The sequence below is a fragment of the Amblyomma americanum genome, chromosome 1 (genome assembly GCF_052857255.1).
Source record: "Amblyomma americanum isolate KBUSLIRL-KWMA chromosome 1, ASM5285725v1, whole genome shotgun sequence".
Classification (NCBI taxonomy): domain Eukaryota; kingdom Metazoa; phylum Arthropoda; class Arachnida; order Ixodida; family Ixodidae; genus Amblyomma; species Amblyomma americanum.
The window spans coordinates 27663545-27680858 of NC_135497.1; the positions used below are offsets into that span (position 1 = coordinate 27663545).

The window sequence follows — 17314 nt, forward strand, 5'->3', positions numbered from 1 at the left end:
ACTAATTTTTAATAATTAACTTTTTCACTATTAGATTTAGGCACCCGGTTGCAAATAGAGATCTGTATATCTATCTGGTTGTTAGTAACCGCCATACCAGTTCTTATAATTTAGAAAACGCGATTACCCTTGCCGCTGTGGATCGACAAAATTTGGCTACTTCGAATGTAGTTGTGTGCACTGGAGGGGTTGCATTGCCTGCATGCTCTTCAAATGCACAGGTATTTTGGTATGATGCAGCCAAAATATGTGGGGCCACAGCGCTGAGGGTAATCGCGTTTTCGAAGATCTAAAAAAACGGCGGTTACTTTCGACCGGCTACAATTCTCTAATTGCAGCTAGGCTTCTATCTCTGATAGCTAAAAAGTTTATTATTGAAAATTAGTTAACCATTTTAAGAGTTAAAATGATTCACCGGTTTCCTGGTGTCCGCCAAACCTGGCAATACCGTGCCCGCAAAAGCCATGTATTTGCCTCAAAAATGCTATTTGTGAAAATTATTTAATCTTCCCTGCAACACATGGACACAGCATGAGGACACAGCATTCGAAACGCGCTGGACGCCCGAAACAAAAAGTACCATTCTTGCACCTCCAAACAAGGCCTGTGATAGCGTCTTCTACCCGCCGTGCGGTGAAACAGCTAAATGAACTATCTATGAAGACATACATGAACTTTCTCTTTGCCACAGAAGCCAGATGCCAGCTCGTGGGCTTGTTTTGTGGTGTTTGGGCAGCCGGCCATTGTTCAGCGCAATCAGACCCGGGAGCGCCTGAGTAACGCAAGGGATGGCGGCCAACGGTCGGTTGAACGAACGAAAGAACGAGAGGGCACTATTAGTTACTGTTTTGTCATCAGGGCGGTGGTTTCTAACCATGCAAAAAATAACGTGCGAAAATGGGCCGCCTATCGGAGAATCGTCTCATGACACCTACTGGAACTAGGGGACTTGTTCTTCGCATTGCGTGGGTCACTCTGTCCCCACCCGTGTATCTTACTCCGTGATCGGCGCTAATCCTGTCTCGGCAGAGGAACTGGTACCCGCCGCGGTGGCTCAGTGGTTAGGGCACTCGACTACTGATCCGGAGTTCCCGGGTTCGAACCCGACCGCGGTGGCTGTGTGTTTATGGAGGCAAAACACTAAGGCGCCCGTGTGCTGTGCGATGTCAGTGCACGTTAAAGATTTGAGGTGGTCGAAACGATTCCGGTGCCCTCCAATACAGCACCTCTTCTTCCTTGCTTCTTTCACTCCCTCCTTTATCCCTTCCCTTACGGCGCGGTTCAGGTGTCCAACGATATATCAGACATACTGTGCCATTTACTTCTCCCAAAAACTAATTAAAAAAATAGAAAAAGAAGAACTGGTGGTTCAAGTAGTTCAGCTGAACTGGATGCGGAGTGGGTGAACTCGCTGTCAACTTTCTGTGCCATCGCATCAGAGGCTATATATAGGCAGGTGTTCGGTTTAGAGGTGCAGAGTGGTGAAAGAGGATGTCATAAACGGGTCATCCTAGTCGAAATTAAGAGGAAGAAATGGGCTTGGGCAGGGCATGTAAACCGATGGCAAGATAACCGCTGCTCCTTAATGGTAACGGAGTGGATACCAAAAGAAGGCAAGCGTAGCAGGGGGCGGTAGAAGGTTAGCTGGGCTAATGAGATTAAGAAGTTTGTGGGGATATGGTGGCCGCAGTTGTCCGAGGACAGGGTTAATTGGAGAGACATGGGAGAGGCCTTTGCCCTGCAGGGGCCGTAGTCAAGCTGATAATGATAATGAGGGGTGAAGAGAGGGAGCTGGAGAGACTGCGCGGGGTCTCTAGCGCCGAGATAGCCCATTCCCTATGACACGGGAACAAAGGCCAGTCTCCTTCCCCTTTTGCCTAGCCTGTGCTGCAGTTCCACAGAAAGTTGACCGCTGGTAAGCGGCAGTGTCACGGCCAAAGCAACTTTGTTTGTGGTCGGTCGCCTGGATCCTCATTGGCTGTTGCGTATACGAAGATTGATGTCGTGACCAAAAGGAATTGGAAATGGAATGAATGATTAGAGAACATGTCCCCTGGTTTCCCGTTTCTTGTTCCAGATCTGAGCAATTCTCTGGCCGTACATGAAAGAAATGTTCCGAAATATTCCACCGCCAGGCGCAAGCGTTTCATATGCCAGGTGTTTCAAGGAAGCTTGGTACTAGTTAAAAAAAAAAGAACGGTTTCCGGACTAAAGAGAAGGTTTTTCCGACGTAGTAATACCAGTGTTCGCGGACGTTAAAAACAAGCGAGTCATGTTAAATATTTAGTGATTGACTAAATTCTAATAATTCAATTTTAGCCATTACCGATAGGCAGCTGATTGCAAGTGAAGATTCTTAGCCGGCCATTTGTGGTAGCCATTCAGTTTTAGGGTTTCTAAACCGCGATTACCCCTCGCCGCTGTTTCTCAGCTAATTTGGGCCATTTCTTGCGCCATTTGGAAACCATACACTGTCTGGAGGGCGCAGAGCGACCATTAAAATTGCAACGTTCCGTCACACACCTAAAACGTGACATTCTCTGCCCCGCCAGTGCTGGAGCAGCGAAGTGGTGAGGTGCGAGCTGGCTGAGATTATTGTGTAGTGATCTGGAATGATCGCTTTTGTAGTGTTATTATACCCGGTATTTGGTAGGCAGAATAAGAGCTGGTTGGTAGAGTTCATACGTTACCTCTTTGATTTTGCTTTCTCTCTCCCCTGCACTCATTCGCGCACACAGGCGATTTCCGGGCCCTGGGCTGGTCGTTTGCGATGGGCGAGCCGCCGACCCCCGCACCGCAAGGAACGCTCATCTGGGTGCCGTACGGAACACGGATCGACTAGGCCACCAACGTCCTGATGCCGGCCCAGCCTGTACCCGGACACCAGGTTGGTGGTCTAACCCTGGGTCGCTCCAGGCGCATGCTGCACTCGAGAGCTCTGCATTTGAGATGCCGGTGGAACATCTGGATCGTACTTCCTCCGATTTTCTGTCCTTCTCTTCGGGCTGCCGAGGTCAACCCATGACACTCAGTGCGCATGCGTCCGGTTGGTGGACTCTAAACAAAGACACTCAAGTGCACTATGGGACAGCTTACTCCCTCTTTACTCCTCTTTGTTTAAAGGTGAACGTGATGCTTGCTGTAGCCCTCACCTCTGTGCTTTGGTTGGTGTTGAAGGGGGCGCTGCATTGGGCCAGGCTGTATTTGACTTGCAGAGTGTTTACTGGAAGGGGCCTGCTCTTGCGTACCATGCAGTCTTCAGTTGGTTGTCCCTGTGGCACCATCGTTTCGGATTGCGCACGTTCACGCGTCATGACATGGCTTCTGCTTTGCTTGCTTTGCAGTTCGTCTTAATGCAGGTCCCTGCGATGCGAATGCACAGACGTGGCTCTGGTGGTGAAGGCATGGTGCCCCCCTACGCTGTGCCAGGTGCGGCCACTCGTAGCACTTTTTCTCCGAAAGCTGAGGATAGCGCAAAGCGCAACAGAGGAGCAGAAAACTGACATGGCCGTAAAGGGCACAGCAGCTTCAGGTGTTTGAAATGCGGATAAGCTTTGCCTAATTTTCGATTTGATTTCAATTTCTTTTCTGCATTTCGTAGCATTCCTGCTCTTCTGTGCCGCTTGATCAATCCTGCCCTTGCATGCGGCACAGGCAGCCCCTCATTGCACTGCTTTGTACCGCTTTGCGCTTTCCGCACCCTATCATTGATTTGTGTGCCCGTTACATTGCGTTTGTCTGGTTCTACAAGTTTTTTTTAAGGTCTGTTTCATTTTTGTGCGGATATTGCCTGTGGGTGAAAAAATAATGACGGGCGATCATACGAACTGACGCCTTGAAGCTGAGACAGAACTCCGTCCGTCTGCTGTGCTCCTGTGCAGCTCTGAATGCACCTCGCCAAGCCTTGGCCTCTGATGGGAGAATTATTGCATGCTTGTCGTTGCAATTTCGAGTGTCCGATTTGTATAAAATATTCGTGTCTTTTCGATTATTAGGAATGGATAGGAGATAGGCCTCGAATCAACCATTCGTCTCACTCGTCTTCAACACGAAGCAGAAGGCATTAGTACTTTTAGGCAAGGCTACGGAAAATTTTGACTGCAAAAATCGTAACGAGCGAGCGATGGGATTAGGAAGTTGCTGAAAATTGGAAATTGGCAACGCGTATTTGTTATTTTCGTAGCCTTCTGAAAGGTAATAATATACAGAACCTGCCGCGGCACACGTATACCTTGGCGAAAACGATAGCAGCGACGGTGAGGACGGACCCAGCAACGTTTGTGACGCACCAGCATGTTGTCAGGTGTGTTAATAGTGTATAGCGAGATGATTGTGCGCATCCTCTTTTTACATTAGCAGACGAGCTTCCTTCCTGTGCCATTGGAAGAAATCGAGGCAAGGACTCCTTGGCGCTGTGACTCTCCACTATTCGGCCATGCGGACGCGGCCCTCGAGACCGATTACCCCATCAGTGAGTGGTCACTTTGAGTGGCGTTGTCGGTGTCGGTTTTTTCGAGGTTTTCCTCTCTGTTTGTACTGTGCACCGGTGTACCCTCGTCTGTCACGCGTGCGACTTCGTTACGACTCGCTTGGAGAGACCAGATTTGTGACGTAACAAGGGTGGAAAAGTGGTCGGAAGGGTGCGTGAACAGTGAAAGGACATTAGGGGTCGTATTTTGCAGCGATTAATTTCTGTTTTAGTACATTTGGTCTGGAGCCATTGGACGTAGGCAATGGGAGAAGACTCGTCGGTGATCTTGGCAGAAACACACCACTTACTCGCACACGCACCCATGTCACACTGGCGGACCGGCGCCGATGAACGACGGGGGCGATGCATTTGAACGTGTGATAGGCACCACGGCGTAAGTTACACGGGGTGTTATAGGGAAGACTTTAAAAAGTAATTTCGGCGATTTTCAACAATAGGATTTTTGAGGTAAAAATATGGCTTTCGCGGCATGGTATTGCGAACGTTGGTGGACACCAGAAAAACGGTGAATAATCTTAACTAGTAAGCTGGTTAACTAATTTTTAATAATTAACTTTTTCACTATTAGATTTAGGCACCCGGTTGCAAATAGAGATCTGTATATCTATCTGGTTGTTAGTAACCGCCATACCAGTTCTTATAATTTAGAAAACGCGATTACCCTTGCCGCTGTGGATCGACAAAATTTGGCTACTTCGAATGTAGTTGTGTGCACTGGAGGGGTTGCATTGCCTGCATGCTCTTCAAATGCACAGGTATTTTGTTATGATGCAGCCAAAATATGTGGGGCCACAGCGCTGAGGGTAATCGCGTTTTCGAAGATCTAAAAAAACGGCGGTTACTTTCGACCGGCTACAATTCTCTAATTGCAGCTAGGCTTCTATCTCTGATAGCTAAAAAGTTAATTATTGAAAATTAGTTAACCATTTTAAGAGTTAAAATGATTCACCGGTTTCCTGGTGTCCGCCAAACCTGGCAATACCGTGCCCGCAAAAGCCATGTATTTGCCTCAAAAATGCTATTTGTGAAAATTATTTAATCTTCCCTGCAACACATGGACACAGCATGAGGACACAGCATTCGAAACGCGCTGGACGCCCGAAACAAAAAGTACCATTCTTGCACCTCCAAACAAGGCCTGTGATAGCGTCTTCTACCCGCCGTGCGGTGAAACAGCTAAATGAACTATCTATGAAGACATACATGAACTTTCTCTTTGCCACAGAAGCCAGATGCCAGCTCGTGGGATTGTTTTGTAGTGTTTGGGCAGCCGGCCATTGTTCAGCGCAATCAGACCCGGGAGCGCCTGAGTAACGCAAGGGATGGCGGCCAACGGTCGGTTGAACGAACGAAAGAACGAGAGGGCACTATTAGTTACTGTTTTGTCATCAGGGCGGTGGTTTCTAACCATGCAAAAAATAACGTGCGAAAATGGGCCGCCTATCGGAGAATCGTCTCATGACACCTACTGGAACTAGGGGACTTGTTCTTCGCATTGCGTGGGTCACTGTGTCCCCACCCGTGTATCTTACTCCGTGATCGGCGCTAATCCTGTCTCGGCAGAGGAACTGGTACCCGCCGCGGTGGCTCAGTGGTTAGGGCACTCGACTACTGATCCGGAGTTCCCGGGTTCGAACCCGACCGCGGTGGCTGTGTGTTTATGGAGGCAAAACACTAAGGCGCCCGTGTGCTGTGCGATGTCAGTGCACGTTAAAGATTTGAGGTGGTCGAAATGATTCCGGTGCCCTCCAATACAGCACCTCTTCTTCCTTGCTTCTTTCACTCCCTCCTTTATCCCTTCCCTTACGGCGCGGTTCAGGTGTCCAACGATATATCAGACATACTGTGCCATTTACTTCTCCCAAAAACTAATTAAAAAAATAGAAAAAGAAGAACTGGTGGTTCAAGTAGTTCAGCTGAACTGGATGCGGAGTGGGTGAACTCGCTGTCAACTTTCTGTGCCATCGCATCAGAGGCTATATATAGGCAGGTGTTCGGTTTAGAGGTGCAGAGTGGTGAAAGAGGATGTCATAAACGGGTCATCCTAGTCGAAATTAAGAGGAAGAAATGGGCTTGGGCAGGGCATGTAAACCGATGGCAAGATAACCGCTGCTCCTTAATGGTAACGGAGTGGATACCAAAAGAAGGCAAGCGTAGCAGGGGGCGGTAGAAGGTTAGCTGGGCTAATGAGATTAAGAAGTTTGTGGGGATATGGTGGCCGCAGTTGTCCGAGGACAGGGTTAATTGGAGAGACATGGGAGAGGCCTTTGCCCTGCAGGGGCCGTAGTCAAGCTGATAATGATAATGAGGGGTGAAGAGAGGGAGCTGGAGAGACTGCGCGGGGTCTCTAGCACCGAGATAGCCCATTCCCTATGACACGGGAACAAAGGCCAGTCGCCTTCCCCTTTTGCCTAGCCTGTGCTGCAGTTCCACAGAAAGTTGACCGCTGGTAAGCGGCAGTGTCACGGCCAAAGCAACTTTGTTTGTGGTCGGTCACCTGGATCCTCATTGGCTGTTGCGTATACGAAGATTGATGTCGCGACCAAAAGGAATTGGAAATGGAATGAATGATTAGAGAACATGTCCCCTGGTTTCCCGTTTCTTGTTCCAGATCTGAGAAATTCTCTGGCCGTACTTGAAAGAAATGTTCCGAAATATTCCACCGCCAGGCGCAAGCGTTTCATATGCCAGGTGTTTCAAGGAAGCTTGGTACTAGTTAAAAAAAAAAGAACGGTTTCCGGACTAAAGAGAAGGTTTTTTCGACGTAGTAATACCAGTGTTCGCGGACGTTAAAAACAAGCGAGTCATGTTAAATATTTAGTGATTGACTAAATTCTAATAATTCAATTTTAGCCATTACCGATAGGCAGCTGATTGCAAGTGAAGATTCTTAGCCGGCCATTTGTGGTAGCCATTCAGTTTTAGGGTTTCTAAACCGCGATTACCCCTCGCCGCTGTTTCTCAGCTATTTTGGGCCATTTCTTGCGCCATTTGGAAACCATACACTGTCTGGAGGGCGCAGAGCGACCATTAAAATTGCAACGTTCCGTCACACACCTAAAACGTGACATTCTCTGCCCCGCCAGTGCTGGAGCAGCGAAGTGGTGAGGTGCGAGCTGGCTGAGATTATTGTGTAGTGATCTGGAATGATCGCTTTTGTAGTGTTATTATACCCGGTATTTGGTAGGCAGAATAAGAGCTGGTTGGTAGAGTTCATACGTTACCTCTTTGATTTTGCTTTCTCTCTCCCCTGCACTCATTCGCGCACACAGGCGATTTCCGGGCCCTGGGCTGGTCGTTTGCGATGGGCGAGCCGCCGACCCCCGCACCGCAAGGAACGCTCATCTGGGTGCCGTACGGAACACGGATCGACTAGGCCACCAACGTCCTGATGCCGGCCCAGCCTGTACCCGGACACCAGGTTGGTGGTCTAACCCTGGGTCGCTCCAGGCGCACGCTGCAGTCGAGAGCTCTGCATTTGAGATGCCGGTGGAACATCTGGATTGTACTTCCTCCGATTTTCTGTCCTCTTCGGGCTGCCGAGGTCAACCCATGACACTCAGTGCGCATGCGTCCGGTTGGTGGACTCTAAACAAAGACACGCAAGTGCACTATGGGACAGCTTACTCCCTCTTTACTCCTTTTTGTTTAAAGGTGAACGTGATGCTTGCTGTAGCCCTCACCTCTGTGCTTTGGTTTGTGTTTAAGGGGGTGCTGCATTGGGCCAGGCTGTATTTGACTTGCAGAGTGTTTACTGGAAGGGGCCTGCTCTTGCGTACCATGCAGTCTTCAGTTGGTTGTCCCTGTGGCACCATCGTTTCGGATTGCGCACGTTCACGCCTCATGACATGGCTTCTGCTTTGCTTGCTTTGCAGTTCGTCTTAATGCAGGTCCCTGCGATGCGAATGCACGGACGTGGCTTTGGTGGTGAAGGCATGGTGCCCCCCTACGCTGTGCCAGGTGCGGCCACTCGTAGCACTTTTTCTCCGAAAGCTGAGGATAGCGCAAAGCGCAACAGAGGAGCAGAAAACTGACATGGCCGTAAAGGGCACAGCAGCTTCAGGTGTTTTAAATGCGGATAAGCTTTGCCTAATTTTCAATTTGATTTCAATTTCTTTTCTGCATTTCGTAGCATTCCTGCTCTTCTGTGCCGCTTGATCAATCCTGCCCTTGCATGCGGCACAGGCAGCCCCTCATTGCACTGCTTTGTACCGCTTTGCGCTTTCCGCACCCTATCTTTGATTTGTGTGCCCGTTACATTGCGTTTGTCTGGTTCTACAAGTTTTTTTTAAGGTCTGTTTCATTTTTGTGCGGATATTGCCTGTGGGTGAAAAAATAATGACGGCCGATCATACGAACTGACGCCTTGAAGCTGTGACAGAACTCCGTCCGTCTGCTGTGCTTCTGTGCAGCTCTGAATGCACCTCGCCAAGCCTTGGCCTCTGATGGGAGAATTATTGCATGCTTGTCGTTGCAATTTTGAGTGTCCGATTTGTATAAAATATTCGTGTCTTTTCGATTATTAGGAATGGATAGGAGATAGGCCTCGAATCGAACCATTCGTCTCACTCGTGTTCAACACGAAGCAGAAGGCATTAGTACTTTTAGGCAAGGCTACGGAAAATTTTGACTGCAAAAATCGTAACGAGCGAGCAATGGGATTAGGAAGTTGCTGAAAATTGGAAATTGGCAACGCGTATTTGTTATTTTCGTGGCCTTCTGAAAGGTAATAATATACAGAACCTGCCGCGGCACACGTATACCTTGGCGAAAACGATAGCAGCGACGGTGAGGACGGACCCAGCAACGTTTGTGACGCACCAGCATGTTGTCAGGAGTGTTAATAGTGTATAGCGAGATGATTGTGCGCATCCTCTTTTTACATTAGCAGACGAGCTTCCTTCCTGTGCCAGTGGAAGAAATCGAGGCAAGGACTCCTTGGCGCTGTGACTCTCCACTATTCGGCCATGCGGACGCGGCCCTCGAGACCGATTACCCCATCAGTGAGTGGTCACTTTGAGTGGCGTTGTCGGTGTCGGTTTTTTCGAGGTTTTCCTCTCTGTTTGTACTGTGCACCGGTGTACCCTCGTCTGTCACGCGTGCGACTTCGTTACGGCTCGCTTGGAGAGACCAGATTTGTGACGTAACAAGGGTGGAAAAGTGGTCGGAAGGGTGCGTGAACAGTGAAAGGACATTAGGGGTCGTATTTTGCAGCGATTATTTTCTGTTTTAGTACATTTGGTCTGGAGCCATTGGACGTAGGCAATGGGAGAAGACTCGTCGGTGATCTTGGCATAAACACGCCACTTACTCGCACCCATGTCACACTGGCGGACCGGCGCCGATGAACGACGGGGGCGATGCATTTGAACGTGTGATAGGCACCACGGCGTAAGTTACACGGGGTGTTACAGGGAAGACTTTAAAAAGTAATTTCGGCGATTTTCAACAATAGGATTTTTGAGGTAAAAATATGGCTTTCGCGGCATGGTATTGCAAACGTTGGTGGACACCAGAAAAACGATGAATAATCTTAACTAGTAAGCTGGTTAACTAATTTTTAATAATTAACTTTTTCACTAGTAGATTTAGGCACCCGGTTGCAAATAGAGATCTGTATATCTATCTGGATGTTAGTAACCGCCATACCAGTTCTTATAATTTAGAAAACGCGATTACCCTTGCCGCTGTGGATCGACAAAATTTGGCTACTTCGAATGTAGTTGTGTGCACTGGAGGGGTTGCATTGCCTGCATGCTCTTCAAATGCACAGGTATTTTGGTATGATGCAGCCAAAATATGTGGGGCCACAGTGCTGAGGGTAATCGCGTTTTTGAAGATCTAAAAAAACGGCGGTTACTTTCGACCGGCTACAATTCTCTAACTGCAGCTAGGCTTCTATCTCTGAAAGTTAATTATTGAAAATTAGTTAACCATTTTAAGAGTTAAAATGATTCACCGGTTTCCTGGTGTCCGCCAAACCTGGCAATACCGTGCCCGCAAAAGCCATGTATTTGCCTCAAAAATGCTATTTGTGAAAATTATTTAATCTTCCCTGCAACACATGGACACAGCATGAGGACACAGCATTCGAAACGCGCTGGACGCCCGAAACAAAAAGTACCATTCTTGCACCTCCAAACAAGGCCTGTGATAGTGTCTTCTACCCGCCGTGCGGTGAAACAGCTAAATGAACTATCTATGAAGACATACATGAACTTTCTCTTTGCCACAGAAGCCAGATGCCAGCTCGTGGGCTTGTTTTGTGGTGTTTGGGCAGCCGGCCATTGTTCAGCGCAATCAGACCCGGGAGCGCCTGAGTAACGCAAGGGATGGCGGCCAACGGTCGGTTGAACGAACGAAAGAACGAGAGGGCACTATTAGTTACTGTTTTGTCATCAGGGCGGTGGTTTCTAACCATGCAAGAAATAACGTGCGAAAATGGGCCGCCTATCGGAGAATCGTCTCATGACACCTACTGGAACTAGGGGACTTGTTCTTCGCATTGCGTGGGTCACTGTGTCCCCACCCGTGTATCTTACTCCGTGATCGGCGCTAATCCTGTCTCGGCAGAGGAACTGGTACCCGCCGCGGTGGCTCAGTGGTTAGGGCACTCGACTACTGATCCGGAGTTCCCGGGTTCGAACCCGACCGCGGTGGCTGTGTGTTTATGGAGGCAAAACGCTAAGGCGCCCGTATGCTGTGCGATGTCAGTGCACGTTAAAGATTTCAGGTGGTCGAAATGATTCCGGTGCCCTCCAATACAGCACCTCTTCTTCCTTGCTTCTTTCACTCCCTCCTGTGCCATTTACTTCCCCCAAAAACTAATTAAAAAAATAGAAAAAGAGGAACTGGTGGTCCAAGTAGTTCAGCTGAACTGGATGCGGAGTGGGTGAACTCGCAGTCAACTTTCTGTGCCATTCCATCAGAGGCTATATATAAGCAGGTGTTCGGTTTAGAGGTGCAGTGTGGTGAAAGGATGTCATAAACGGGTCGTCCTAGTCGAAATTAAGAGGAAGAAATGGGCTTGGGCAGGGCATGTAAACCGAAGGCAAGATAACCGCTGCTCCTTAATGGTAACGGAGTGGATACCAAAAGAAGGCAAGCGTAGAAGGGGGTGGTAGAAGGTTAGCTGGGCTAATGAGATTAAGAAGTTTGTGGGGATATGGTGGCCGCAGTTGTCCGAGGGCAGGGTTAATTGGAGAGACATGGGAGAGGCCTTTGCCCTGCAGGGGCCGTAGTCAAGCTGATAATGATAATGAGGGGTGAAGAGAGGAAGCTGGAGAGACTGCGCGGGGTCTCTAGCGCCGAGATAGCCCATTCCCTATGACACGGGAACAAAGGCCAGTCTCCTTCCCCTTTTGCCTAGCCTGTGCTGCAGTTCCACAGAAAGTTGACCGCTGGTAAGCGGCAGTGTCACGGCCAAAGCAACTTTGTTTGTGGTTGGTCGCTTGGATCCTCATTGACTGTTGCGTATACGAAGATTGATGTCGTGACCAAAAGGAATTGGAAATGGAATGAATGATTAGAGAACATGTCCCCTGGTTTCCCGTTTCTTGTTCCAGATCTGAGCAATTCTCTGGCCGTACTTGAAAGAAATTTTCCGAAATATCCCACCGCCAGGCGCAAGCGTTTCATATGCCAGGTGTTTCAAGGAAGCTTCATTCTAGTTAAAAAAAAAAAGAACGGTTTCCGGACTAAAGAGAAGGTTTTTTTGACGTAGTAATACCAGTGTTCGCGGACGATAAAAACAAGTGAGTCACGTTAAATATTTAGTGATTGACTAAATTCTAATAATTCAATTTTAGCGATTACCGATAGGCAGCTGATTTCAAGTGAAGATTCTTAGCCGGCCATTAGTGTTAGCCATTCAGTTTTAGGGTTTCTAAACCGCGATTACCCCTCGCCGATGTTTCTCAGCTAATTTGGGCCATTTCTCGCGCCATTTGAAAACCATACACTGTTGGGAGGGTGCAGAGCGACCATTAAAATCGCAACATTCCGTCACACACCTAAAACGTGACATTCTCTGCCCCGCCAGCGCTGGAGCAGCGGAGTGGTGAGCTGCGAGCTGGCTGAGATCATTGTGTAGTGATCTGGAATGATCGCTTTTGTAGTGTTATTATACCCGGTATTTGGTAGGCAGAATAAGATCTGGCTGGTAGACTTAATACGTAACCTCTTTGATTTTGCTTTCTCTCTCCCCTACACTCATTCACGCACACAGGCGATTTCCGGGCCCTGGGCTGGTCGTTTGCGATGGGCGGGCCGCCGACCCCCGCACCGCAAGGCACACCCATCTGGGTGCCGTACGGAACCCTGATCGACTCGGCCGCCAACGTCCTGATGCCGGCCCAGCCTGTTCCCGGACACCAGGTTGGTGGTCTAATCCTGGGTCGCTCCAGGCGCACGCTGCAGTCGAGAGCTCTGCATTTGAGATGCCGGTGGAACATCTGGATCGTACTTCCTCCGATTTTCTGTCCTTCTCTTCGGGCTGCCGAGGTCAACCCATGACACTCAGTGCGCATGCGTCCGGTTGGTGGACTCTAAACAAAGACACGCAAGTGCACTATGGGACAGCTTACTCCCTCTTTACTCCTCTTTGTTTAAAGGTGAACGTGATGCTTGCTGTAGCCCTCACCTCTGTGCTTTGGTTGGTGTTGAAGGGGGCGCTGCATTGGGCCAGGCTGTATTTGACTTGCAGAGTGTTTACTGGAAGGGGCCTGCTCTTGCGTACCATGCAGTCTTCAGTTGGTTGTCCCTGTGGCACCATCGTTTCGGATTGCGCACGTTCACGCGTCATGACATGGCTTCTGCTTTGCTTGCTTTGCAGTTCGTCTTAATGCAGGTCCCTGCGATGCGAATGCACGGACGTGGCTCTGGTGGTGAAGGCATGGTGCCCCCCTACGCTGTGCCAGGTGCGGCCACTCGTAGCACTTTTTCTCCGAAAGCTGAGGATAGCGCAAAGCGCAACAGAGGAGCAGAAAACTGACATGGCCGTAAAGGGCACAGCAGCTTCAGGTGTTTGAAATGCGGATAAGCTTTGCCTAATTTACGATTTGATTTCAATTTCTTTTCTGCATTTCGTAGCATTCCTGCTCTTCTGTGCCGCTTGATCAATCCTGCCCTTGCATGCGGCACAGGCAGCCCCTCATTGCACTGCTTTGTACCGCTTTGCGCTTTCCGCACCCTATCTTTGATTTGTGTGCCCGTTACATTGCGTTTGTCTGGTTCTACAAGTTTTTTTTAAGGTCTGTTTCATTTTTGTGCGGATATTGCCTGTGGGTGAAAAAATAATGACGGGCGATCATACGAACTGACGCCTTGAAGCTGAGACAGAACTCCGTCCGTCTGCTGTGCTCCTGTGCAGCTCTGAATGCACCTCGCCAAGCCTTGGCCTCTGATGGGAGAATTATTGCATGCTTGTCGTTGCAATTTCGAGGGTCCGATTTGTATAAAATATTCGTGTCTTTTCGATTATTAGGAATGGATAGGAGATAGGCCTCGAATCGAACCATTCGTCTCACTCGTGTTCAACACGAAGCAGAAGGCATTAGTACTTTTAGGCAAGGCTACGGAAAATTTTGACTGCAAAAATCGTAACGAGCGAGCGATGGGATTAGGAAGTTGCTGAAAATTGGAAATTGGCAACGCGTATTTGTTATTTTCGTAGCCTTCTGAAAGGTAATACAGTCGAACCTCGTTATAACGAAGTAGCATCGGGACCGTAAATCAGTTCGTTATATCCGATATTCGTTGTAACAGTAGACATAAATATCGGCTGTGACAAATTCGTAATTTGGCTCGCGCAAATATTCTAGACACTAAAATGCATTATATACTTGGCTTTGAACCCACTACAAACGTGGTTATCCTTACCTGTCTCCTTGTGGCATTCAATCAAAATAGGCCGGAATATGGGAAGGTTGACACGACTGTTCTTACGTCGCCGCGCACGTGAAAGTGCGTGGCGCGAAACGACTGCACCATGTGTCTGCGCATAGGCGACTTGGTGTAGAGAGAGGAACTCGAGTGAGACACAGCGGGAACCATCGCGCCTGCGTGCTCTGCCGAAGCGCGATTGGTGGCCCCGAGAGGGACCGTTGAAAAAAAAAAGCTGCCAAAGCAGCTTTGAGAGAAGAGGAGGAGGAGGAGAGGGGGCGTTGGGCGAGAAGAGAAGGAGGAGAGGCGGCGTTGGGCGAGGAGACATATGCAACGCCAGCCCGGGATCAGCCAAACAGGTTTGCATTCGTTCATTTGAAGAAAGATGTTATCTTCGTCTGGTGGCTTTTCACAGCGCTGCGCAGAATGAAGTTTTCTACATTGTCCATGCTCAAGAGGGCCTTTTCTACGTCAGCAGTTTTCGTCGTCGGGAGTTTTTCCAAATATCCTTTCAGCCTCCTGGCCATGTCCGCGGCATCCGCACTGCTCATCGTTGGTTCATCCCGTTCACTCTCACCGCTGTCGCTGCTGCTGTCATCCTCGGGCAACAAAACGCGATCCACAATTTCTTGATCCGTCAGCTCGGGCGCCACGGCGAAGTTCTCATCGGCCGAAACGAAATCGTCGAATTCGACGCCTGGGACTGCCAGCCGATCCCAAGTTCTGTCCAGCTCTGCCTGGTCTTCGGGCTGCACTTCTTCTTTGTCGGCAGGCAGAACAAAACCGGCATCCGTGAAACAGTTCCTTATTGTCGACTGCCTCACCTCATTCCACGACCCGTACAACATTTCGAGTGTCGTCTTGATGTTTATTGTTGTCGATCTATGTCGATCGATGTCAAACACCAGTTGCGTCACCAAACGCTTCCTATAATTGCACTTAAGGGAACGAATAATGCCTTTGTCTAAAGGCTGCAAAGCAGAAGTTGCGTTCGGTGGCAAAAACTGCAAGCGAACTGCCTTCAGCACGATCGAAACTTTATGCGCCGAACAGTTGTCCAAAAGCAACAGGACCTTCCTGTGCTGCCTCTCCATGTCCTGGTCGAACGCTCTCAGCCAGTCCTCGAAAAGCTTGGTCGTCATCCACGCTTTTTTGTTCGACGTGTATTGAACCTGCAAATTCCGGACGCCTTTCAGGCACCTCGGATGTGCCGACTTGCCGATGACGGTGAGCCGTCTTTTGTCGGAGCCGTCCATGTTCACGGCAACGACGACAGTCACCCGGTCTTTGTTTTTCTTGCCCCCATGGCAGGTCTCGTTCTTCATCGCCAGTGACCGCTCTGGCAACAACTTGAAAAACACGCCGGTTTCGTCGACGTTGTATACGTCGCACTCGTCGTACTCCTGGAGCAGAGGACGAAAATTCTCCAGCCACGTTTGACATGTCTCCATGTCGACAGCGGACCCTTCGCCAGACAAAGTGTGGCACGCGATCTCGTGCCTATCTTTGAAACGTTGCAGCCAACCGCTGCTTGCACAGAAATCGTCATGCCCCAGTACGCAGGCCAGGCTGTGGGCCTTCCGTTGAAGAAGTGCTCCCGACACCGGCAAATTTCGCGCCCTCACGTCTTTAAACCAAGAAAGCAAAGCCGCTTCCACGTCCGGGTGATGGCAAGGCCTAACTCATTTACGGTCGGCTTTTATGGCGTCCTCGGTGTTGCCCTCAATCTTCTTTCTAGTGGCCAAAATGGTGGATAACGTACTTGGAGGAACGCCGAATTCCGAAGCAATATCCTTTTTCTTGCGGCCACTGTCCACAGCTCTCAGTATCTGCAGCTTTGTCTGGAGCGAGATCGCTTTCCTCTTCGATGCCATTTCGAGCGCTGCAACAACAAGACCGGCCGCTGTGCTGATGTCAGAACGCCGGCCTCAAAGTTGCCAATGTTGCTGCGCTTGCCTTTCTTTACCGCTGGACAAGTGGCGCCGCCTTTCGGCCCTCTGTCATGTCATGAGCTTTCAGAGTTTTCGCGCTCTGTTCACAGGTGACGCGACCATCCAAACGCGATTTTTGTGCCAGACGGCAAAACTTTTTCAAACGATAAAAAAAAATTCAGCTGTGTATCGGCCTTCGATTTTCATTTTGGTTTTTGTTTTTTTTTTATGCTACTTTCAAGTTCTGAGCCTCGTGTAAACCAAATATTTCTTCGTTACAGCCGATATCGCGGCGGATCTCGCGTTTTCGGTTTCGTTATAAAAGAATAAATGTCACTGAAATGTAGCATGACCAACCAAAATTCGTAATTAGTTCGCTATAACCGATAATTCGCTATATCAGTGTTCGTTATAACGAGGTTCGACTGTAATATACAGAACCTGCCGCGGCACACGTATACCTTGGCGAAAACGATAGCAGCGACGGTGAGGACGGACCCAGCAACGTTTGTGACGCACCAGCATGTTGTCAGGTGTGTTAATAGTGTATAGCGAGATGATTGTGCGCATCCTCTTTTTACATTAGCAGACGAGCTTCCTTCCTGTGCCAGTGGAAGAAATCGAGGCAAGGACTCCTTGGCGCTGTGACTCTCCACTATTCGGCCATGCGGACGCGGCCCTCGAGACCGATTACCCCATCAGTGAGTGGTCACTTTGAGTGGCGTTGTCGGTGTCGGTTTTTTCGAGGTTTTCCTCTCTGTTTGTACTGTGCACCGGTGTACCCTCGTCTGTCACGCGTGCGACTTCGTTACGGCTCGCTTGGAGAGACCAGATTTGTGACGTAACAAGGGTGGAAAAGTGGTCGGAAGGGTGCGTGAACAGTGAAAGGACATGAGGGGTCGTATTTTGCAGCGATTAATTTCTGTTTTAGTACATTTGGTCTGGAGCCATTGGACGTAGGCAATGGGAGAAGACTCGTCGGTGATCTTGGCAGAAACACGCCACTTAC

The 17314-nt window shown here is 49.3% G+C and overlaps 1 protein-coding gene across 15 annotated transcripts in view; it reads left to right on the forward strand.

Moving 5' to 3' along the window:
- The first annotated feature begins 2738 nt into the window (after positions 1-2738).
- Positions 2739-17314, forward strand: part of LOC144112122 (uncharacterized) — a 32491-nt gene continuing 17915 nt past the window's right edge. For 10 of the 15 annotated variants that reach the window (XR_013310210.1, XR_013310209.1, XR_013310214.1 and 7 more), the window contains exons 1-7: positions 2739-2887; positions 3345-3429; positions 4360-4471; positions 7765-7913; positions 9381-9495; positions 12720-12868; positions 16892-17006. Coding sequence is in view for 1 of the 15 variants with exons in the window: in XM_077645177.1 (XP_077501303.1) it covers positions 7884-7913; positions 9381-9495; positions 12720-12868; positions 16892-17006 (409 nt within the window). In the remaining 14 variants the exon portion in view is untranslated. Of the gene's footprint in view, positions 2888-3344; positions 3430-4083; positions 4472-7764; positions 7914-9380; positions 9496-12719; positions 12869-16891; positions 17007-17314 lie in introns of those variants that run through there. The other 5 variants (XR_013310204.1, XR_013310213.1, XR_013310211.1 and 2 more) reach the window with 5 other exon arrangements.